Here is a 25,758-nt window from a genome sequence, read left to right on the forward strand (position 1 = left end):
TAACCCTGAGTCTTATAGGCCCATAATGATTACTCCTGTGATGGGGAAAATAATGGAGAAAATGATATATTACCAACTCCTATGGTTTGTTGAAAAAAATAATATGATCCCTCACACCCAAACTGGTTTCAGGAAACACCAATCCTCATCAGATGCTTTCATATTGTTAACAAATGCAATAAATGAATCATTCTAAAAAAATAATGTCCTAGTTGCAGCTTTCCTAGATTTTGAAGGGGCATATGACAATGTGAACCACCAAATCCTTTTAAACAAACTTGCAAACCTTGGACTACCCCCCAAGCTAGTATCTTTTATAAAATCTTTCATAGAATTGCAAAGTTTCATTCTTTGTTTAGGTTCAGCCTCTTCACCCCAAAAGACAATAACCAAAGGCCTTCCTTGGGGAGCAGTCCTCAGCTGCCTCCTCTTTGCCCTATATCTCTGGAACATGAACCTCCCCTGCACGAATCTACAATATGCTGACAATCTGGTGCTATTGTCATCTGGCAACACCTTTGAGATAGCACAGTCAAAGCTGCAAAAGTCACTTTTCCAACTTGAAAAATTCTCTCAACATTCAGATTTACCCATTGCACCTACCAAGTCAAAAATAATCCAATTTCACCAAAAGCAAAATTATGTTAATGCAAGACTAACTCTAAATGGAACAACTATTTCAGAAGATAATCATATTAATTACCTTAGTCTCATGCTCAACCAAAAGCTTAATTTCCGCCTTCACATTTCAAACACAATAAAAAAATGCTGTACAAAAACAAGTATACTAAAAAGACTTCTTTCCACACCCTGGGGCTTTAAGGAGATAACCTTACTCCAGTTTTATAAATCAAATATAAGACCCCATATTGACTATGGGCTCATCATCTATGGTGCATGTGCAAAAACCCAGATGCAAAAAAATGAAACAACACAAAATGATATAATACGTCTCATATTTGGTCTTAGGAAACCCACAAGCACCAAGTTTCTGCTTATGGAGAGTGGATTAACAACAATAAGGGAGGGACGTAGCTTTCTCTTGACAAAACATCTTACAAAAATTGAATCAAATACCTCACACCATACATAATTGGTTAAGAAATCCAGCCATGTATAGAGGCATTGCAGATGAGTATGCCAATATTCAGAAGAAGTTCCCTGTACCTGCAAAGTCTATTGCACCTACTTTCCCCCAATCCCCTCCATGGAATTGATCGATTTCCATAATAAACACTGATTTCTTAAAGTGGAATAAAGATTTAACCCCCATTGCTTTTGTCCAGAAAAAATTTGTTGAACTTAATACAATTACTTATAAAAACCACTTCCAAATCTTTGTTGATGGGTTCAAAATGAATGAGAAGGTAGCAAGTGGTGCATTCCTTCCTCACCTGAAAATTGCAAAGGGTGAGAGATTGTACAATAATGATTCTATTATATCTGCTGAGTTAAATGCCATAATCATGGCATTAGAACACCTTATGGAAAACCAACCTTTGATTGCTAATTCAAATAATATTATAGTTTATTCTGACTTATACTGACTATCAAGCCTCGAGTTGCTGGCCTCAGCTCCTCAGTATAAGTTGGACATTGACACTTATCATTGTCTTAGTATTATAGATAATCTTGCTTCAAGTGGCATAAGAACTTATCTTCAGTATATTCCTAGCCACTCTGGTATAAGTGGTAATCATCAGGTTGATGAAATAGCAAAAAATGCTATAAATATTGACCACCCAAATAGGAGACCAATCCTCATTAGAGATATTTACCGATGGAGACTATCAGATATTACGTTTAATAAGAATAATCCTATCCTTTCCCCCTTTCCCAATAAGTATTTTTCTAAAATTTATCATAGAATTCGTTCTGGAACAAATGGAATAAACTTTCTTGCATTCTCGTACCAGTTTCCTAATTCAAGTGGTTCAGTTCCCCTGTCCCCTCTTTACAGGTATTGTAATATGAATAATGCAACAATTGACCATTGCCTATTTGAATGTAATATGCTGACGTCTCCACAACATACCTTGCTTTGTACACTGTTAAAATGCTTCAAACACCACAAAATCTCACTATCAGCCATGAGCCTAGGCAACTATACCTGCACACAGAGCATAGAAATCGACATCTATCATCTTATATTTGAACTCCTTGAGCCAAAAGATCTACTGAAAGATATATGAGAATATCTAATAAATAAGAGGCAATCAAACCAGTAGCTCTGTAGCCCACAGAGTGAAGCAAAAGGAAAAGGGCTAAATAGTATCAACTGAAAAGCCCATCTGCTGTGAAATAGGAGAGGAAGAAGAAGTTATTAAAAATAGACTTGGGATAACAGCAACACATCACACCATATCACACAGCAACCATATCACAACAGCAACACTTTAAGAAATTTAAAAATAAATTTCTTGTGAATTATTGTCTCGATTTATCAGTAGTTGTACTGAACCAATCGTGCTCAAAATCCTCCTCAGGGCCATACTTTGGTGTTTCTTTTGTGGATGGTGAAGTTTTACCCACAGTAGAGTGCAGACAGTCTTGTATCATAGTATTATCCTTCCCTGCTTAGATTAAAGCTTATTCCAATAGGCAATGCAAAGAACTCCCCCTAAAAAAGTCCCTCCGGATCCCACCCTAAATACTAATGAAATTAATTCATTTTTGCTCCATCTTGGCTGGTCAAGCTCTATCAAAAAGCCCACATAAAAGCTAAAATTCTGATAATGGTATATTTACGAATGTTGTTGATATTGTTCCCTTAGTTTAGATTAAAATTCAAGTGGTACTTGATCGTAGCACCAAAAAAGGAAAAAAACGTTCCCAATCAAAAGTATTTTCACTACTCCAGCCCGAGATTACACCTCCCAAAACTTAGAAATTTACCTCAAAAATTCTCCTAAGACCCCCTTTGAAATAACAAAGATTACTACAATAAAGGTTGCAATTTTCAAAATGTTAAAATCAATGTTTTCTCTTAACATTCACCGTGATGGATCTTTGCTAATAGCTGTCCAAGATCAGAAATCTGTAGATATAATACTTAATCTAAAATCTCTCCTGAGTACCCCATTTAATTCTTCTAAATGGAACCCAAAAGAATCCCCGACAAAAATAGTAGCTTATAATGTTCCCCTAGAATTACCAATTCAGGAGTTAAAAGAAGGGCTCTTGGATAGGGCTGGTAACACAATCCCTGTAGAAGATGTCACTCAACTCGGTAAACCCAACTCTAATGGGTTAAAAACAAGTAGATCTTTCCTATTAACACTGAAGGAAAAAATTAATATCCCAGAAAAGTTATTCCTATTTGGGCAAATCAAACCACACAAGGAATACAAGCCAAAGCCTATCCAGTGTCAGAAGTGTCTGAAACTGGGACACACAACAAATAAATGCAATTAAATTCTCCTACCCTGTAGTAATTGTAAAGCTCCCATCCTAAAGAGTTGACAACTTGCAACAAAACTCAGCCTACATGTATCAATTCTAAAGGCCCACATGAATCCACCAATAAATCACAATGCTCTGCATACAAGAAAAGAGCACTAACACTCCAAATAGCAACAGAGAAGGCCATTCCATACCCTTTTGCAGCTTTGGAAGCAAATGCTGCCCAATCACACCAAATAAAACCTATATTGAAATCAAAAGGAAAAGGGCTAAATAGTATCAACTGAAAAGCCCGCCTGCTGTTAAATAGAGGAAGAAGAAGAATGCTATTTGAAGTAAATGTCTAGTGGCAGCTTTCCTAGATTTTGAAGGGGCATATGACAATGTGAACTACCAAATCCTTTTAAACAAACTTGCAAATCATGGAGTATCCCCTAAGCTAGTATCTTTTATTAAATCCTTCATAGAAGTGCAAAGTTTCATTGTTTGTGTTGGTTTGGCCTCTTCACCCCAAAAGACAATAACCAAAGGCCTACCTCAGGGAGCAGTCCTCAGTTGCCTCCTATTTGCCCTATATCTCTGGGACATGAACCTACCCCACACAAATCTACAATATGCTGATGATCTGGTGCTATGGTCGTCTGGCAACACCTTTCAGATAGCACAGTCAAATCTGCAAAAGTCACTTTTCCAGTTTGAAAAATTCTTTCAACATTCAGATTTACCCATTGCACCCACCAAGTCAAAAATAATCCAATTTCACGGGAAGCGAAACCATGTTAATGCAAAACTAACTCTAAATAAAACAACTATTCCAGAAGATAATAATATTAATTACCTAGGTCTCATGCTTTACCTAAAACTTAATTTCCACCTCCACATTTCAAACACAATAAAAAATTGCTATAGAAAAGCAAATATACTAAAAAGACTTCTTTCCACACCCTGGGGTTGTAAAGAGAAAACCTTACTCCAGTTTTATAAATCACATATAAGACCCCATATTGACTATGGGCTCATTGTCTATGGTGCAAAGACCCAGATGCAAAAATTGAAACAATACAAAACGATATAATATGTCTCATATTTGGTCTTAGGAAACCCACAAGCACCAAAATTCTGCTTATGGAGAGTGGATTAACAACAATAAGGGAGAGACGTAGCTTACTCTTGATAAAACATCTTACAAAAATAGAATCAAATAGCTCACACACATTACATAATTGGTTAAGAAATCCAGCCATGTATAGAGGTATTGCAGATGAGTTTGCCAATATTCAAAAGAAGTTCCCTGTACCAGCAAAGTCTATTGCACTTACTTTCCCCCAATCCCCTCCATGGAATTGTTCTTTTCCCATATTAAATACTGAATTTTCAAAATGGAATAAAGATTTAACCCCCATTGCTTTTGTCCAGAAAAAATTTGCAGAACTTAATACAATTACCTATAAAAATAACTTCCAAATATTTGTTGATGGGTCAAAAATGAATGAGAAGGTAGCAAGTGGTGTATTCCTTCCTCACCTGAAAATTGCAATGGGCAAGAGATTATTTAATAATTTATCTATAATGTCTGCTGAGTTAAATGCCATAATCATGGCATTAGAACACCTTAAGCAAAACCAACCTTTGATTGAAAATTCGAATAATATTATCATCTATTCCGACTCTTTATCAAGCCTTGAGTTGCTGGCCTCAGCTCCTCAATATAAGTTGGACATTGATACTTATCATTGTCTCAGTATTATTGATAATCTTGCTTCAAATGGCATAAAAATTTACTTTCAGTACATTCCTAGCCACTCTGGCATAAGTGGTAATCATCAGGTTGATGAAATAGCTAAAAATGCTATAAATATTGACCAGCCAAGTGGGAGACCAATCCCAATTAGAGATATTTACCTATGGAGGCTAACAGATATTAATTTTAATAATATTAATCCTATCTTTTCCCCCTTTCCCAATAAGTATCTTTCTAAAATTTATCATAGAATTCGTTCTGGAACAAATGGACTAAATTTCCTTGCATTCTCATATAAACTTTCTAATTCAAGTGGTTCAATTCCCCTGTCCCCTCTTTGCAGGCATTGTAATATGAATAATGAAACAATTGACCATTGCCTATTTGAATGTAATATGCTGACGTCTGCACAACATACCTTGCTTTGTAAACTGTTAAAATACTTCAAACAGCACAAAATCCCACTATCAGCCAAGAGCTTAGCCAACTATACCTGCACACAGAGCATAGAAATCGACATCTATCAACTTATATTTGAACTCCTAGAGTTGAAAGATCTGCTGAAAGGTATCTGAATATATATAATAAATATGAGGCAATCAAGCCAGTAGCTCTGTAGTCCACAGAGTGAAGCAAAAGGAAAAGGGCTAAATAGTTTTACTGAAAAGCCCGCCTGCTGTTAAATAGAAGAAGAAAAGGGCAACCTTATAAGAAAATCGAAATATATTTTCTTGTGATTATTATCGCTTCTAATCAGCAGTTGTACCAAACCAATCCTGCTCAACTCATCCTCAGGGCTATACTGTGGTATTTATCCTCCCAATAGTATAGTGCAGACGGTTTGATATCGTTGTATTTTCCCTTCTTGTTTTAGTTTTATTTTTGTGTTTAAAGCTTTTTCCAATAGGCAATGATTAGAAGTCCTACAAAAAAAAAGTCCCCCCAGATCCCAAATCAAATTCCAGTGAAAGTGTCATAGTGAAAGATACCCATCCTGGCTGGTCAAGCACGCTATTTCAAAGTTCTAATGATAGCTCCAATTTGGAGAATAGGACAATGATAAGTGTAGGGGCTAATGTAACCATAAATGATGATAATGGGTTTCAAGAGGTCCTCTCTAGAAGTTCTAAAAATGTGAGGAAAAAAATCTCCCCAATTAAAAGCATTTCCCCTCTCCCTGCCCAAGATCCTCCCTCCAAAAACTTAGGAATTTACCTTAAAATTACTCCCACTACCCCCTTTGAAATAAAAATGATCACTGCAATAAGAGTTGCAATTTTTAAATTGATAAAATCAATGGTCTCTCTTAACATTAACCGTGATGGATCTCTGCTAATAGCAGTAGAAGATCAGAAATCAGCAGATACAATAATTAACCTTAAATCCCTTCTGAATACCCCAATTATTGCATCTAATTGGAACCCAAAACAATCACCAACAAAAATAGTAGTTTATAATGTTCCCCCAGAGATATCTACTCAGGAGTTAAAAGAAGACCTCTCAGATAGGGCTGGAAACACAATCCCAGTTGAGGATGTTACCCAACTTGGAAAACCTAACTCTAATGGCCTAAAAACCAGTAGATCCTTCTTATTCATACTGAAGGATAAAATTGATATCCCAGAAAAATTATTCCTATTTGGGCAAATCAAACCACACAAGGCATACAAACCTAAGCCTATCCAGTGTCAGAAGTGTTTCAAACTGGGACACACGACAAACAAATGCAATGAAATTCTCCAAGAGTGTAGTAATTGTAAATCTTTCCATCCTAAACAACACTCAGCCTACATGCATCAATTGCAAAGGCCCACATGAATCTACAAATAAATCATTATGCCCTGCATACAAGAAAAGAGCTCTAACACTCCAAATATCAACAGAGAAAGCCATCCCATACCCCTTTGCAGCAATGGAAGCAAATGCTGCCCAACAATACCAAATAAAGCCTGTAACGAAACCAACCAAAACCCCCAAGTCAAATACCCCCAATGCATCAAGCACCCCATATAAAACACCATCTTCTAAGCCCCCTAGCTCAAATCCCTATCAGAAGGAATCCCCAAGCCAACAAGCCTCCTTGTCCGGTGAGATGAGGTCAGCCTGGCCCCCCCTCCCAAGAGGAAACAAACCAGTAACACTACCAGGAATCAACCCCTTAACCAACAAACAGGATGCACAACCAAAAATGCAATCCCCAAATATATGCTTATTCATTCTAAACTGTAATGCAGTTCAGGCCATGAGCATACATCAAATACAGAAAACAAAAAGCTTTGCAGAATTATCAAAAATCTACATCCCTTATGTTTTGCTAATTCAAGCGAAATAAGACCTTGCTCTAATTTTAACAGAGCTGATTATTGATACGCTGTCATATGAAGACTAAATCAATAACACACCATATATCAATACTCCAATGGAATGTAAGATCACTCACAGAAAATAAGTTAAATGAACTAATATCATTTATGAATAATAATTCCATTAATATTGCTTGCCTCCAGGAAACTCATTTACCCCAAAATCAAAAAATTAAGTCTCCGGGATATACTATCCTGAGAAAGGATAGATCTTCAGAGAGAAAAGGAGGTGGGGTAGCTTTATTAGTTAATAATAATATAAAATTTTGTGGCATCAATTTTCCAGATTCTGCAAATGATGTTGATGTAATTGGTATCAGTGTTTGGCTGAATAATTTAAAAACCTACATAATATGCTTTTATAACCCTAATGGCCAAACTACAGATGCAAAGGATTTCTTTAATTATATAAATAATTCTAATATGTTAAAAAATATCATTATTTGTGGTGATTTCAATGCCCACAGCCTTTTTTGGGGGAATAAACCAGCAAATAAAGCTGGTAAATTCATTGAGAATATGACTTCAAATAATAATGAATTAGCTGTTGCTACCCCTCCAAACCTGAACACATATTTCAACCCCAAAAGTGGCAGATTCTCCACAATTGACCTACAAATTGTGTCATCAAATTTTTTGAACAAAATTTACATAAATAAAATTGATAGTCTATGTACTGACCACTTTGCTATAGTTTGCTCCCTAAATGAACCTGCTGAAACTTTATCTCATACCTCCAAATATATGAACATTAAAGCAAATTGGTCTATGTTCTAAAATAAGCTAAATGATGAAATTACAAGTTTCACCCAAAGTTCATGCATTTCTAACACAACAGTTGACACACATGCTGAAGCCTTGACATCTTTACTAGTAAATACAGCTAATCATGCTATCACCAAGACAACGCCTAAGAAAACATTCCCTAAACAAATTCCTAAAGCATGGTGGACAAATGAGTACCTAAAAAAATGGATGATAAAAAAGGCAGCTAAGACAGAATTCATAAAAAAACCATCACCTATTACACACTTAAAAAAATTACAAGCAGAATCTAATCTAAAAGGACAATATTAGATGCTAAATATAAATACTGGAATAATTTTGCAAATAATTTCTCCAGAGAAACACATGAGCCAATTGTACATAAAGTCATAAGCCACATTTGTGGGAAAAAGACTTCCCCCAACCCACTCCTGTATGAGCTTATACATAATAATACCCATTATGACAATGATAATGGTAAAGCTAAACTATTTGCAACAAATTTTGTTAATAATCTAACGTCAAATAATCAAAGCCAACTGTCCAAAATTTCCATGAATCAAAGTTACCTACCATTCCCAGGATCCAAGTACATAACCAATCCATTTTCAATCCAGGACTTGAATAATCGAATTCATCATATTAGGTCCAAAACTAGCAACAGCTATTACAATATACACCCTACATGGATAAAGAATCTCACACCTTCATACAAACAAGAACTGCTAAATTGTTATAATCATGCTTGGGCATCTTCTAGGTTCCCCAATATATGGAAATGTTCGTCCCTCATACCAATCCTAAAGAAAAATAAACCAAAAGATAACCCTGAGTCTTATAGGCCCATAATGATTATACCTGTGATGGGAAAAATAATGGAGAAAATGATTCATCAAAGACTCCTCTGGTTTGTTGAAAAAAATAATATGATCCCACACACTCAAACTGGATTCAGGAAACACCACTCCTCAACAGATGCTTTCATTTTGCTAACAAATGCAATAAATGAATCTTTCTCAAAAATTAATGTCCTAGTGGCAGCTTTCCTAGATTTTGAAGGGGCATATGATAATGTGAACCACCAAATCCTTTTAAATAAACTTGCAAACCTTGGAGTACCCCTAAGCTAGTATCCTTTATTAAATCGTTCATAGAAGTGCGAAGTTTCATCGTTTGTGTTGGTTCAGCCTCTTCACCCCAAAAGACAATAACCAAAGGCCTACCTCAGGGAGCAGTCCTCAGTTACCTCCTATTTGCCCTATATTTCTGGGACATGAACCTACCCCACACGAATCTACAATATGCTGATGATCTGGTGCTATGGTCATCTGGCAACACCTTCCAGATAGCACAGTCAAATCTGCAAAAGTCACTTTTCCAGTTCGATAAATTCTCTCAGCATTCAGATTTACCCATTGCACCCACCAAGTCAAAAATAATCCAATTTCACCGGAAGCAAAGCCATATTAATGCAAAACTAACTCTAAATATAACAGCTATTCCAGAAGATAATCATATTAATTACCTAGGTCTCATGCTTGACCAAAAAATTAATTTCCACCTCCACATTTCAAACACAATAAAAAAATGCTATAGAAAAGCAAATATACTAAAAAGACTTCTTTCCACACCCTGGGATTGTAAGGAGAAAACCTTACCCCAGTTTTATAAATCACATATACGACCCCATATTGACTATGGGCTCATCGTCTATGGTGCATGTGCAAAGACCCACATGTAAAAAGTTGAAACAACACAAAATGATATAATACGTCTCATATTTGGTCTTAGGAAACCCACAAGCACCAATTTTCTGATTATGGAGAGTGGATTAACAACAATAAGGGAGAGACTTAGCTTTCTCTTGACAAAATATCCTACAAAAATTGAATCAAATAGCTCACATACATTACATAATTGGTTAAGAAATCCAGCCATGTATAGAGGTATTGCAGATGAGTATGCCAATATTCAAAAGAAGTTCCCTGTACCTGCAAATTTTATTGCACCTACTTTCCCCCAATCCCCTCCATGGAATTGGTCATTTCCCATAATAAATACTGAATTTTCAAAATGGAATAAAAATTTAACCCCCATTGCTTTTGTCCAGAAAAAATTTGCAGAACTTAATACAATTACCTATAAAAATCACTTCCAAATATTCGTTGATGGGTCAAAAATGAATGAGAAGGTTGCAATTGGTGTTTTCATTCCTCACCTGAAAATTGCAATGGGTGAAAGATTATTTAATAATTTATCTATAATGTCTGCTGAGTTAAATGCCATAATCATGGCATTAGAACACCTTAAGCAAAACCAACCTTTGATTGCAAATTCGAATAATATTATCATCTACTCCGACTCTGTATCAAGCCTTGAGTTGCTGGCCTCAGCTCCACAATATAAGTTGGACATTGACACTTATCATTGTCTCAGTATTATTGCTAATCTTGCTTCAACTGGCATAAAAACTTATTTTCAGTTTATTCCTAGCCACTCTGGCATAAGTGGTAATCATCAGGTTGATTAAATAGCTAAAAATGCTATAAATATTGACCAGCCAAGTGGGAGACCAATCCCAATTAGAGATATTTTCTGATGGAGGCTATCAGATATTATTTTTAATAAGATTAATCCTATCCTTTCCCCCTTTCCTAATAAGTATCTTTCTAAAATTTATCATAGAATTTGTTCTGGAACAAATGGACTAAATTTCCTTGCATTCTCATATAAGCTTTCTAATTCAAGTGGTTCAATTCCCCTCTCCCCTCTTTGCAGGCATCATAATATGAATAATGAAACAATTGACCATTGCCTATTTGAATGTAATATGCTGAGGTCTGCACAACATACCTTGATTTGTAAACTGTTAAAATACTTCAAACACCACAAAATCTCACTATCAGCCAAGAGCTTAGCCAACTATACCTGCACACAGAGCACAGATTTCGATATCTATCATCTTATATTTGAACTCCTTGAGTCAAAAGATCTACTGAAAGATATCTGAGAATATCTAATAAATAAGAGACAACCAAGACAGTAGCTCTGTAGCCCACAGAGTGAAGCAAAAAGAAGAGGGCTAAATAGTACCAACTGAATAGCCCACCTGCTGTGAATTAGAAGAAGAAGAATAAGGAAAACCAACCTTTGATTGCAAATTCAAATAATATTATTGTATATTCCAAGTGTATATCAAGCATTAAGCTACTGGTATCAGCTCTTCAATATAATTTTGACACTGACACTCATGATTGTCTCAGTATTATAGATAATCTTGCTTCAAGTGGCATAAGGACTTATTGTCAGCATATTCCTAGACACTCTGGTATAAGTGCTAATCATCAGGTTGATGAAATAGCAAAAAATGCTATAAATATTGACCAGCCACATGGGAGACCAATCCCGATTAGAGATATTTACTGTTGGAGACTATCAGATATTAATTTTAATAAGATTAATCCTATCCTTTCCCCCTTTCCCAATAAGTATTTTTCTAAAATTTATGATAGAATTCATTCGGGAACAAATGGACGAAAATTTCTTGCATTCTCATATAAGTTTTCTAATTCAAGTAGTTCAATTCCCCTGTCCCCTCTTTGCAGGTATTGTAATATGAATGATGAAACAATTGACCGTTGCCTATTTGAATGTGATATGCTGACGTCCGCACAACATACCTTGCTTTGTAAACTGCTAAAATGCTTCAAACACCACAAAATCTCACTATCAGCCAAGAGCCTAGCCAACTATACCTGCACACAGAGCATAGAAATCAACATCTATCATCTCATAATTGAACTCCTAGAGTCGAAAGATCTACTGAAAGATATCTGAAAATATCTAATAAATATGAGGCAATCAAGCCAGTACCTCTGTAGCCCACAGAGTGAAGCAAAAGGAAAAGGGCTAAATAGATTAATAATAGGACTTAAAAAATGAGTTATGGCATTTTTGGTCTAACAAAACAAATTTGTAATTAGAAGGTTAGAAGCTAGAATTTGTATATTTACTTAATTATTAGATTTACCTAATGTATTTTTCTCCAAGTAAACGTTCGGGGGAATTTTTTTTTTTATTTCCGACTAAATAATAAAGGGCAGATGTTTTGAAAAAAAGTAAACATGAAATAGGTTCAAGATAAATAAAAATTCTCTCTTTTCCATGAATTATTTCTTTTCCTTATGGTACCTAATGTGGGCACACAACAGCAACATTTTAAGAAATTTACAAATAAATTTCTTGTGAATTATTATCTCGATTTATCAGTAGTTGTACCGAACCAATTTTGCTCAAAATCCTCCTCAGGGCCATACTGTGGTGTTTTTTTTTGTGGATGGTGAAGTTTTCCCCACAGTAGAGTGCAGGCGGTCTGTTATCATTGTAATATCCTTTCTTGTTTTAGTTTAAAGCTTATTCCAATAGGCAATGCATAGAACACCTAAAAAAAAAAGTCCCCCCAGATCCCACCCCAAATACCAGTGAAATTGATGCCCATCTTGGCTGGTCATGCTCATTATCACAAAGTTCACATGATAGCTCCAATTCTGAGAATAGGACAATGATCAGTGTAGGGGCTAATGTCACTATAAATGATGATAATGGGTTTCAAGAGGTCCTTTCTAGAAGCTCTAAAAAAGGAAAACAATCTCCCCAATCAAAAGTATTTCCCCTCTCCCCACCCAAGATCCTCCCTCCCAAAACTTAGGAATTTACCTTAAAATTTCTCCTAATACCCTAATCTCCTAATACCTTTGAAATAAAAAAGGTTACTGCAATAAGAGTTGCAATTTTCAAATTGCTAAAATCAATGTTCTCTCTTAATATTCACCGTGATGGATCTCTGCTAATAGCTGTCCAAGATTAGAAATCAGAAGACACAATAATTGATCTAAAGTCCCTTCTGAATATCCCAATTAATGCATCTAAATGGAACCCAAGACAATCCCCAACAAAAATAGTAGTTTATGATGTTCTCCCAGAAATGCCCATTCAGGGGTTAAAAGAAGAGCTCTCAGATAGGGCTGGAAACACAATCCCTGTTGAAGATGTTACCCGACTTGGTAAACCTAGCTCTAATGGCCTAAAAACAAGTAGATTCTTCTCATTTACACCGAAGGAAAAAAATTAATATCCCAGAAAAGTTATCCCTATTTGGGCAAATGAAACCGCACAGGGAATACAAACCAAAGCCTATTCAGTGTCGGAAGTGTCTCAAACTGGGACACAAAACAAACAAATGCAATAAAATTCTTCGAGCGTGTAGCAATTGTGAAGCATTCTATCCTAAAGAGTTGACAACTTACAACAACACTCAGCCTACATGTATCAATTGCAAAGGCCCACATGAATCTACCAATAAATCACTATGCCCTGCATATAAGAAAAGAGCACTAACGCTCCAAATAGCAACAGAGAAGGCCATCCCACACCCCTTTGCAGCAATGGAAGCAAATGCTGCCCAACAATACCAAATAAAGCCCATAATGAAACCAACCAAAACCCCCAAGTCAAACACCCCCAATGCATCAAGTACCCCTTATAAAACACCATCCTCTATGCCCCCTAGCTCACATCCCTATCAGAAAGAATCACCAAGTCAACAAGCCTCCTTGTCCAGTGAGATGAGGTCAGCCTGGTCCCCCCTCCCAAGAAGAAACAAACCAGAAACACTATCAGGAATTAATCTCTTAACTGACAAACAGGATGCACAACTAAACATGCAATCCCCAAATATATGCTTATTCATTCTAAACTGTAATGCAGTTGAGGCCATGAATATACATCAACTACAGAAAACAAAAATCATTGAAGAATTGACAAAAATCTACATCCCTGATGATATGCTCATTCAAGCAAAAAAAAATCTTGCTTTACTTTTAACAAATCTGAACATTGATACACAGTCATATGAAAAATAAATCAACAACACAACACATATCAATACTCCAGTGGAACATAAGATCACTCACAAAAAATAAGCTAAATGAACTAATATTTTTTATGAATAATAATTCCATCAATATTGCTTGCCTCCAGGAAACTCATTTAACCCAAAATCAAAAAATTAAGTCTCTGGGATATACTATCTGGAGAAAGGATAGATCATCAGAGAGAAAAGGAGGTGGAGTAGCTTTAATAGTTAAAAATAATATAAATTTTTGTGGCATCAACTTTCCAGATTTTGTAAATGATGTTGATGCAATTGGTATTAGTGTTTGGCTGAATAATACAAAAACTTACATAATAAGCTTTTATAACCCTAATGGCCAAACTACAGATGCCATGGATTTCTTCAGCTATATAAATAATTCTAATATGTTAAAAAACATAATTATTTGTGGAGACTTTATTGCCCACAGCCTTTTGTGGGAGAATAAACCAACAAATAAAGCTGGTAAGTTCATTGAGCATATGACTTCAAATAATATTGAATTAGCTGTTGCTACCCCTCCAAACCTGAATACATATTTCAACCCCAAATATGGCAGCTTCTCTACAATTGACCTGCAAATTGTGTCATTAAATATTTTGAATAAAATTTATATAAATAAAATTGATAGTCTATGTACTGACCACTTTGCTATAGTTTGTCCCTAAATGAACCTGCTGAAACCCTATTACATACCTCCAGATATGTCAATACTAAAGCAGATTGGCCTATGTTCCAAAATAAGCTAAATGATGGAGTTACAAGTTTCACCCATCATTAATTCATTTCAAACACAACAGTTGACACACATGCTGAAGTTTAGGTATCTTTACTAATAAATATAGCTAATCATGCTATCCCCAGGACAACACCCAAGAAAACCCTTCCTAAACACATTCCCAAAGCATGGTGGACAAATGAGTGCCAAAATAAATGGAGAACCCACTCCTGTATGAGCTTATAATAATACCCATTATGACAATGATAATGAAAAAGCTAAGCTATTTGCCACTCTTTTTGTTAATAAGCTAACATCAAATAATTGCAGCAAAATATCCCCAATCCCTATGAACCCAAGTTACCAACCACGCCCAGGATCCGAGTATATAACCAGCCCATTTTCAATCCAGGAAATGAATAATGCAATACATCATATTAAGACCAAGACTAGCGGCAGCTATGACAATGTACACCCTACATTGATAAAGAATGTCAACCCTTCATACAAACAGGAACTTCTAAACTGTTATAATCATGCTTGGGCATCTTCTATGTTCCCCAATATATGGAAATGTTCGTCCCTCCTACCAATCCTAAAGAAAAATAAACCCAAAAATAACCCTGAGTCTTATAGGCCCATAATGATTACTCCTGTGATGGGGAACAAAATGATATATTACCGACTCCTCTGGTTTGTTGAAAAAAAATAATATGATCCCTCACACTCAAACTGGATTAAGGAAACACCATTCCTCAACAGATGCTTTCATATTGTTAAAAAATGCAATAAATGAATCATTCTAAAAAAATAATGTCCTAGTTGCAGCTTTTCTAGATTTTGAAGGGGCATATGACAATGTGAACCACCAAATCCTTTTAAACAAACTTGCAAACTTTGGACTACCCCCCAAGCTAGTATCTTTCATAAAATCTTTCATAGAATTGCAAAGTTTCAGTGTTTGTGTAGGTTCATCCTCTTCACCCCAAAAGACAATAACCAAAGGCCTTCCTCAGGGAGCAGTCCTCAGCTGCCTCCTCTTTGCCCTATATCTCTGGGACATGAACCTTTCCACACGAATCTACAATATGCTGACGATCTGGTGCTATTGTCATCTGGCAACACCTTTGAGCTATCACAGTCAAAGCTGCAAAAGTCACTTTTCCAATTTGAAAAATTCTCTCAGCATTAAGGTATGTCTCTCAACATACCAAGTCAAAAATAATCCAATTTCACCGAGAAATCATGTTAATGCAAGACTAACTCTAAATGGAACAACTATTCCAGAAGGTAATCATATTAATTACCTAGGTCTCATGCTTGACCAAAAACTGAATTTCCACCTCCACATTTCAAACACAATAAAAAAATGCTATAGAAAAACAAATATACTAAAAAGACTTCTTTCCACACCCTGGGGATGTAAGGAGAAAACCTTACTCTAGTTTTATAAATCACATATAAGACCCCATATTGACTATGGGTTCATCATCTATGGTGCATGTGCAAAGACCCAGATGCAAAAAATTTAAACAATACAAAATGATATAATACGTCTCATATTTGGTCCTAGGAAACCCACAAGCACCAAGTTTCTGCTTATGGAGAGTGGATTATCAGCAATGAGGGAGAGAGGTAGCTTTCTCTTGACAAAACATCTTACAAAAATTGAATCAAATAGCTCACACACCCTACATAATTGGTTAAGAAATCCAGCCATGTATAGAGGCATTGCAGATGAGTATGCCAATATTCAGAAGAAGTTCCGGCAAAGTCTATTGCACCTACTTTCCCCCAATCCCCTCCGTGGAATTGGTCAATTCCCATAATAAATACTGATTTCTCAAAGTGGAATAAAGATTTAACCCCCATTGCTTTTGTCCAGAAAAAATTTGCTGAACTTAATACAATTACTTATAAAAACCACTTCCAAATATTTGTTGATGGGTCAAAAATGAATGAGAAGGTAGCAAGTGGTGCTTTCCTTCCTCACCTGAAAATTGCAATGGGCAAGAGATTATAATAATGTATCTATAATGTCTGCAGGTTTTAATGCCATAATCATGGCATTAGAACACCTTATGGAAAACCAACCTTTGATTCCTAATTCAAAAAATATTATAGTTTATTCCGAATCTTTATCAAGCCTTGAGTTGGTGACCTCAGCTCCTCAGTATAAGTTGCACATTGACACTTATCATTGTCTTAGTATTATAGATAATCTTGCTTCAAGTGGCATAAGAACTTCTCTTCAGTATATTCTTAGCCACTCTGGTATAAGTGGTAATCATCAGGTTGATGAAATAGCAAAAAGTGCTATAAATATTGTCCAGCCAAGTGGGAGACCAATCCCCATTAGAGATATTTACCGATGGAGACTATCAGATATTACATTTAATAAGAATAATCCTATCCTTTCCCCCTTTCCCAATAAGTATTTTTCTAAATTTTATCATGGAATTCGTTCTGGAACAAATGGAATAAAATTTTTTGCATTCTCGTACCAGTTTCCTGATTTAAGTGGTTAAGTTTCCCCGTCCCTTCTTTACAGGTATTTTAATAAGAATATTACAATAATTGACCACTGCCTATTTGAATGTAATATGCCGATGTCTGTAAAATATACCTTGTTTTGTGAAATGTTAACAATGCTTCAAACATCAAGACACCTCACTATCATCCAAGAGCATTGCCAACTATACCTGCACACAGAGCATAGAAATCGACATCTATCATCTTATATTTGAACTCCTAGAGTCGAAAGATCTACTGAAAGATATTTGAAAATATCTAATAAATAAGAGGCAATCAAGCCAGTAGCCCTGTAGCCCACAGAGTGAAGCAAAAGGAAAAGGGCTAAATATTATTACTGAAAAGCCCGCCTGCTGTGAAATAGAAGAAGAAGAAGAAGGGATAAGGAGGTCAAAAGTTCTGCTATTTGAAGTAAAAGTATAATACTTAAAAAAATGAGTTATGGCGTTTTTGGTCTAACAAAACAAAATTGTAATTAGAAGGTTAGAAGCTAGAATTTGTATTTAATTTTTTAATTTGTATATTTACTTAATTATTAGATTTACCTAATGTATTTTTCTTCGAGTAAACGTTCGGAGGAATTTTTTTTATATCCGATTAAATAATAGAGGCAGATGTTTTGAAAAAAAGTAAACGTGAAATAGATTGAAGATAAATAAAAATGTTCAAAAAGTAAGTTAAATAGCTGCTGTAAGAGGGGGGGGGGGTTCTCTCATGGTGATAAAACCATGTCGAAACTCAGCCATGAGACCCGAGTTCCCCTAATTAAGCCTCGAATAGAAGAAATGAACCAAGGGAGAGAGATATCTTGACAAAATCCTAATCATCGTAATAAAATATACAAGACAACACGAAGAAAGATTTTATTATTAAAGAAGAGAACTTTTTAGTTAATAGTTATGGTTATTTCATTATAAATCAGAATTCAACAATATTATTCACAATCAAAGATCAATTCTTGTTCATATAATTGCTAGAATTGAACTTCATTATTATTAAAGAAAAGCAAGCATTATAACTAATATATTAAGGCTAATATTTCCTGCTTAGAAGAATCTAATAATAATATTAAGGAATGGGGTATATACCCATTTACTAGGATTTTAACATAACAGAATTAAGAAAGAGCAAGGAACACACTAGACTTACATTCTACATGCATACAAGAAGCTTGAGCAAAAGCTATAACCCCAACTGACTCTATCGTCAGTATCGCGCCATATACAAAATATGTTCCCCTTTATTCGTCAAACAAACTTAGTTAAAATCAATCCTTCTAAGAAAGAGTGTGTATTGCAAAATAAGAACACTGTGTTAAAAAGGGAAAGGGTTACAAAATAAATTCATCGGGTTAAATAAAGTTCTGAAATGACATTGACTTAAACCGGATTCTACCAAATCCATAGCAAGTTGATATTAATTCTAAAATTAGAAGGATATTTCTTACACTGCATTACTTGTCGGCTTTTGTAATTCTATGTTTTTGAGTATTCAATTTCTTGCTTTTGGATTTGAATTAGGGAATATATTAAAGACGCAGTCCATTAATCACCGTGGAAGATGTATCTATATTGTTGAAAATACCATGAATAAACTCTAAGCAAGCCTCTACCAGAGCATGAGCTTGATGTGTCAGGACTTGAGAAATAATCTGGATAATGCCAAGGAGCAAGTCACCAACATTGATTTAAACTCCAATCAAAATGTAGTGTACCCCAAACTAAATAACTTATTTCTGAATTTTGAAAAGATCAGGTACAGAATGAGGTTAAACAAGCCATTAGAACAGAAGTTTAGGATACTTTGCACATTGGATTAGACAGAGAAAAGAGGAAAAATAATAAAATTATCCATGGAGTATCCCATTGTGATAATAATACAGTGTTTTTTAGGTCTCACAATGGATCTGAATACAAAGTACCCTCAATAACAATATCACAAGTCAAATGAGTTCTTGTGATATCTCCCACTACTAATCCAGCTCACCAGCCTCTGCTATTTAGAGTTGAACCCATTTCTTGCTAAGTGCAAGCTACTTAGGCTAAACAGTCATTTGAAAAAAAGTGACTTCACTTTTTCAAATATATGTCAAAGGAAAAAAGGCTCAGTCACAAAAACCTTGTCACAGAATTGAAAGCAGAGTCACATGCGGGAGGCCTAGGCTAATGTGGCCTAACAAATTAAACTGGTTTGCAATTTTGAACCTTAGGTTGAACAGGTATAGTTAAAAATCTGCATCACAGGTGACTTTTGGATATGTTTATTGCAGCCCCAGTTCACCTAGTAGAGATGACTTACTGCTTGCTATTACTAGATACACAAACCAAATAGTCATCTTATCAAAGCATATCATAGGCAGCGCGCTAGCGCTGCCTAAGTAAAGAATAATGTGGGCACAATGTGTTGTTTTTTTTCCATACACGGCACTTCGTTTCAAAGGAATCGTCGTAGAAACTTCAAAAAGGGCTCATTTGATTGCAAATTGGAGTGGCTAGTGGTCTTTTTAATAGTCGATAGTGATTGGGGGGCAACTAGCCCCCCCCCCACACCCATCATATCCCCAAACAAATCCAATCAAAATTTTGAGATAGCCATTTTGTTCAGCGTCGTTGATTTCCATATAGAAAATATGTTTTTGAGGAGAACACTCCCCCACAACCCTAAGGGCAAGGGTTTTAAGTTATGCCCTGGGGGCATATAAGGTTTTTATAGATGGCGTTGTCGTAGAAACTTCAAAAAAGGCTCATTCGATTGGAAATTCAAAGGGCTACTGCCCTTTTTAATAGTTGAAAGTGATTGGAGGGCAATGAGCCCCCACGCCCCCCCCCTGCCCATCATTCCTCCAAAGACACCCGTTCAAAATTTTGAGATAGCCCTTTTTTTCAGCATAGTTGATTTCCAGATAGAAAATATATTTTTGAGGAGGACACTCCCCCACAACCCTCGGGACAAGGGTTTTAAGTTATGCCCTAGGGGCATATAAGGTTTTTATAGGAGGCGTTGTCGTAGAAAAGGCTCATTCGATTGGAAATTCAATGGACTAGTGCCCTTTTTAATAGTCAAAAGTTATTGGGGGGCACCTAGCCCCCCCCCCCCGCCCATCATTCCCCCAATCACATCCAATCAAAATTTTGAGATAGCCATTTTGTTCAGCATAGTTGATTTCCAGATAGAAAATGTCTTTTTGAGGAGGACACTCCCCCACAACCCTCGGGGCAAGGGTTTTAAGTTATGCCCTGCGTGCATATGAGATCAATGTTGACACAATGTACAGTTTATTAATTTTTTTCTTTAAAGCAGGGCACTTCATATAGGAGGGATCGTCGTAGAGACTGCAAAAGGGGTTCATTCGATTGGAAATTGAGAGTTCTAGTGCCCTTTTTAATAGTTGAAAGTGATTGGAGGGCAACTAGCCCTCCTCACGCCAATCATTTCCCCAAACACATCCAATCAAAATTTTGAGATAGCCATTTTGTTCAGCATAGTTTATTTCCAGATAGAAATGTTTTTTTGAGGAGGACACTCCCCCACAACCCTCAGGGCAAGGGTTTTAAATTATGCCCTGGGGGCATATAAGTTTTTTATAGAAGGCGTTGTCGTAGAAACTTCAAAACAGGCTCATTCGAATGGAAATTCAAACGGCTTGTGCCCTTTTTAATAGTCTACAGTGATTGGAGGGCAACTAGCCCCCCCCCCCCCCACGTCCATCATTCCCCCAGACACATCCAATCTAAATTTTGAGATAGCCATTTTGTTCAGCATAGATGATTTCTAAATAATATGTTTTTGAGGAGGACACTCCCCTACAACCCTCGGGGCAAGGGTTTTAAGTTAAGCCCTGGGGGCATATAAGGTTTTTATAGAAGGCATTTCCGTAGAAACTTCAAGAAAGGCTCATTTGATTGGAAATTCTAAGGGCTAGTGCCCTTTTAAATAGTCTAAAGTGATCGGTGGGCAACTAGCCCCCCACCCAACACCCATCATTCCTCCAAACACATCCAATCAAAATTTTGAGATAGCCATTTTGTTCAGCGTAGTTGTTTTCCAGATAGAAATATGTTTTTGAGGAGAACATTCCCCCACAACCCTCAGGGCAAGGGTTTTAAGTTATGGCCTGGGGGCATATAAGGTTTTTGTAGAAGGCGTTGTCGTAGAAACTTCAAAAAAGGCTCATTTGATTGGAAATTCAAAGGGCTAGTGCCCTTTTTAATAGTTGAAACTGATTGGACGGTAACTAAACCCCCTCTCACGCCCACCTTTTCATAGGCAGCGCGCTAGCGCGCTGCCTATGAAAAGGTGCAAGGGTCCTCACGGCAAGGGTTTTAAGTTATGCCCTGGGGGCATGTAACGTTTTTATAGAAGGCGTTGTCGTAGAAACTTCAAAACAGGCTCATTCGATTGGAAATTTAAAGGGCTAGTGCCCTTTTTAATATTCGAAAGTGATTGGAGGGCAACTAGCCCCCCCCCCCCCCACGCCCATCATTCCCCTAAACACATCCAATAAAAATTTTGGGATAGCTATTTTGTTCAGCGTTGTTGTTTTCCATATAGAAAATATGTTTTTGAGGAGGATACTCCCTCACAACCCTCAGGGCAAGGGCTTCAAGTTATGCTCTGGGGGCATATAAGGTTTTTATAGAAGGTGTTGTCGTAGAAACTTCAAAACAGGATCATTCGATTGGAAATTCAAAGCACTAGTACCCTTTTTGATAGTTGAAAGTGATTGGAGGGCAACTAGCCTCCCCCCCCCCCCACGCCCATGTTTTTCTAATTATGTTCGTATAAAAAATGAACATAAATTAGATAAACATGATATTAGATATGGCCGTACTAGAAAAATTCAGAAATAATTATGTTAATTATGATTTCTAAACTTACTTTCGTTTTAAGAATGAAACATGCATTGCTTATTTAAACATCAGCTGATACCATATAGCAAATATAACCATGTCCTAGGATGAAAAGATTAGAGTGGCTTTCGAGTCTCAGACAGAGAGTTAATACAAAACAGAATACAAAGAGGGGATAATGCTAAATCATATGCTTTCAAAAAACCAGAATATAATCAAAACTTTATTGATGAAAAATCTTTTAAATGTTTTCACCTTTACAACTTTAAGCAATCGAAAATTAGTTAAGATTTTAAACAATAAATATTGTTATATCTATAGAAAATGCACCTAATAGAAATTTTGAAACAGCCATTCTATACAAAATAGTCTAAATATCATATAACCTGGCTTGTGGGGTTGAGACAAACCCCACAGATAAGGGGCAAGGATTGTAAGTTATGCGCAGGGGGTATTTAAGGTTTTTATGGAAGGGATAGTTGTTTAAGTTTATAAGAGGCTTTGTCTTTCTCCCAGAAAAAGTCTACGTCATAGGCAGCGCGCTAGCGCTGCCTAAGTAAAGAACGATGTGGGCACAATGTGTTTTTTTTCTCCATACCAAGGCACTTCGTATCGAAGGAGTTATTGTAGAAACTTCAAAAAGGGCTCATTCGATTGGAAATTGGAGTGGCTAGTGCCCTTTATAATAGTCGAAAGTGATTGGAGGGCAACTAGCCTCCCCCCCACGCACATCATTCCCCGGAACACATACAATCAAAATTTTTAGATAGCCATTTTGTTCAGCGTAATTGATTTCCAGATAGAAAACTTCTTTTTGAGGAGGACGCTCCCCCACAACCCTCGTGGCAAGGGTTTTAAGTTTGCCCTGAGGGCATATAAGATCAATGTTAACACAATGTACAGTTTTTTTTTTTTTTTAAGCAGGGCACTTCATATAGGAGGGGTCGTCGTAGAGACTTCAAAAGGGGTTCATACGATTGGAAATCGAGAGTTCTAGTGTCCTTTTTAATAGTCAAAAGTGATTGGAGGGCAACTAGCCCTTTGTTCAGCGTAGTTGATTTCCAGATAAAAATGTGTTTTTGAGGAGGACACTCCACCACAACCCTCAGGGCAAGGGTTTTAAGTTATGCCCTGGGGGCATATAAGGTTTTTATAGAAGGCGTTGTCGTAGAATTGGAAATTCAAAGGGCTAGTGCCCTTCTTAATAGTCGAAAGTGATTGGAGGACAACTAGCCTCCCTCCGCCCATCATTCCCCCAAACACATCCAATCAAAATTTTGAGATAGCCATCTTGCTCAGCGTAGTTGATTTCAAGATAGAAAATGTGTTTTTGAGGAGGAGACTCCCCTACAGCTTTCAGGGCAAGAGTTTTAAATTATGCCCTGGGGGCACATAAGGCTTTCCAAGAAGGTGTTGTCATAGAGACTTTAAAAACGGCTCATTCGATTGGGAAATTAAAGAGCTAGAGACCTTTTTGATAGTTGGAAGTGTTTGGAGGGCAACTAGCCCCCCCACACCCATCTTTCCCCAAAACACATCCAATCAAAATTGTGAGATAGCCATTTTGTTCAACGTATTTTATTTCCAGATAGAAATAGGTTTTTGAGGAGAACACTCCCCCACAACCCTCAGGGCAAGGGTTGTAAGTTATGCCCTGGGGGCATATAAGGCCTATATAGAAGGCGTTGTCGTAGAAACTTCTAAAAAGTCTCATTCGATTGGAAATTCAATGGGCTAGTGCCCTTTTTAATAGTTGAAAGTGAGTGGAGGGCAACTAGGCCCCTCCCCACGCCCAACTTTCCCCCAAACAAATCCAATCAAAATTTTGAGACAGGCATTTTGTCAGCGTAGCTGATTTCCAGATAGAAAATATCTTTTTGAGGAGGACACTCCCCCACATCCCTCGGGGCAAGGGTTTTAAGTAATGCCCTGGGGGCATATAAGGTTTTTTATAGAAGGCGTTGTCGTAGAAGCTTCAAAACAGGCTCATTCGATTGGAAATTCAAAGGGCTAGTGCCCTTTTTCATAGTCGAAAGTGATTGGAGGTCAACTAGCCCCCCCCCCACCCATTATTCCCCCAAACACATCCAATCAAAATTTTGAGATAGGCATTTTGTCAGCGTAGCTGATTTCCAGATAAAAAATATCTTTTTGAGGAGGGAACTCCCGCACAACCCTCGGGGCAAGGCTTTTAAGCTATGCCCTGGGGCCATATAAGGTTTTTAATAGAAGGCGTTGTCGTAGAAACTTCAAAACAGGCTCACTGGATTAAAAATTCAAAGGGCTAGTGCCCTTTTTAATAGTCGAAAGTGATTGGAGGGCAACTAGACCCCCCCCCCACACGCCCATCATTAACCCCCCAACATTAACCCCATCATTAACCCATCATTATTCCCCCAAACACATCCAATCAAAATTGTGAGATAGCCATTTTGTTCAGCGTAGTTGGTTTCCAGATAGAAAATGTGTTTTTGAGGAGGACATTCCCCCATAATTGTCCAATCTCTAATTATTTTACAGCAAGGTGTTTGCATAGTATAGTCCTCAAAATGGTGGCCGGGGCCCCCCCCCCCCGAAAAATACACCCTGGAATATACCCCTCCCCTCCGCATAAAATACCCGCCTGGAAAATACCCCCCGCGGAAAATACTCCCCCCGGTAAATACCCCCTCCCCCCGGAAAATATCCCCGGTGGAAAATAAGGCTTTCCAAAGTTTTATTTTTTATTTCATGAGGGGGAAGGAATTTTGGTTCTTGTGTATTATGCGCCACTCACTCAAGTTTACGCTGTGTAAAATTCAAGAACACGCCAGTTTTTTCGTTAGTTTCTTCGTTACTTTAGAAATAAATTTGGGCTGTAGATTTGCATATTAGGGGGGGGGGGATAAAGTATAAGGGGGCTGCACGCAAAATGAGTTTGGTACAATTATTCTGCATATTAGATAGATAGATAGAGAGGTGTGTTTTAAAGCCAAATATACGGCCATGAACATAGTAAAGTAACATAAATGAAAGGTACAAATGACATAAATTTTGATTTAGCGATCATCATAAATCATAAAAAACTTAAATGAAACACTACATTAACCTAATAATAGTACTTGATACTTGGAAAAACGGTTTAAAAAAACACACACAGAACACTTGGAAAAAACACTTAAATGATACATTACATTTACTTTGTACTGGGATTTTTTTTTAGTTAACAAAATTTCCAAATACCTCGCTGTTCTTCTGTAATTTTTAGTGACCATATCTAGAAAGAATTCTTTTTTTACTTCAAACTGTCCAAATATTTACCCCCCCCCCCTTTGTGCAAATATAGCCCAAGTTGTATATTTTCCATCTATTCTGTCACTTGTCTTTGTCTTCTAACGAAGAAACCGGTTTGTTCTCGAGCTTTACACAGCGTAAACTTGAGTGAGTTGCCCATAATACACCAGTACCAAAACTCA

The 25,758-nt window shown here is 36.7% G+C and overlaps 1 protein-coding gene across 2 annotated transcripts in view; it reads left to right on the plus strand.

Moving 5' to 3' along the window:
- MCTS1 (malignant T-cell-amplified sequence 1 homolog) overlaps positions 1–25,758 on the plus strand; it is a 126,903-nt gene that overhangs the window by 4,164 nt on the left and 96,981 nt on the right. Inside the window, exon 1 of one of the 2 annotated variants that reach the window (XM_089088919.1) lies at positions 18,102–18,125. The exons of the other annotated variant lie outside the window; for it this stretch is intronic. Coding sequence (XP_088945045.1) covers positions 18,115–18,125 — 11 coding nt within the window. The 5' untranslated portion in view covers positions 18,102–18,114. Of the gene's footprint in view, positions 1–18,101; positions 18,126–25,758 lie in introns of those variants that run through there. 2 annotated transcript variants of the gene reach the window in all.

The sequence above is a fragment of the Artemia sp. Qi Xiang Cuo genome, chromosome 5 (genome assembly GCF_049724085.1).
Source record: "Artemia sp. Qi Xiang Cuo chromosome 5, ASM4972408v1, whole genome shotgun sequence".
In the NCBI taxonomy this organism is placed as follows: domain Eukaryota; kingdom Metazoa; phylum Arthropoda; class Branchiopoda; order Anostraca; family Artemiidae; genus Artemia; species Artemia sp. Qi Xiang Cuo.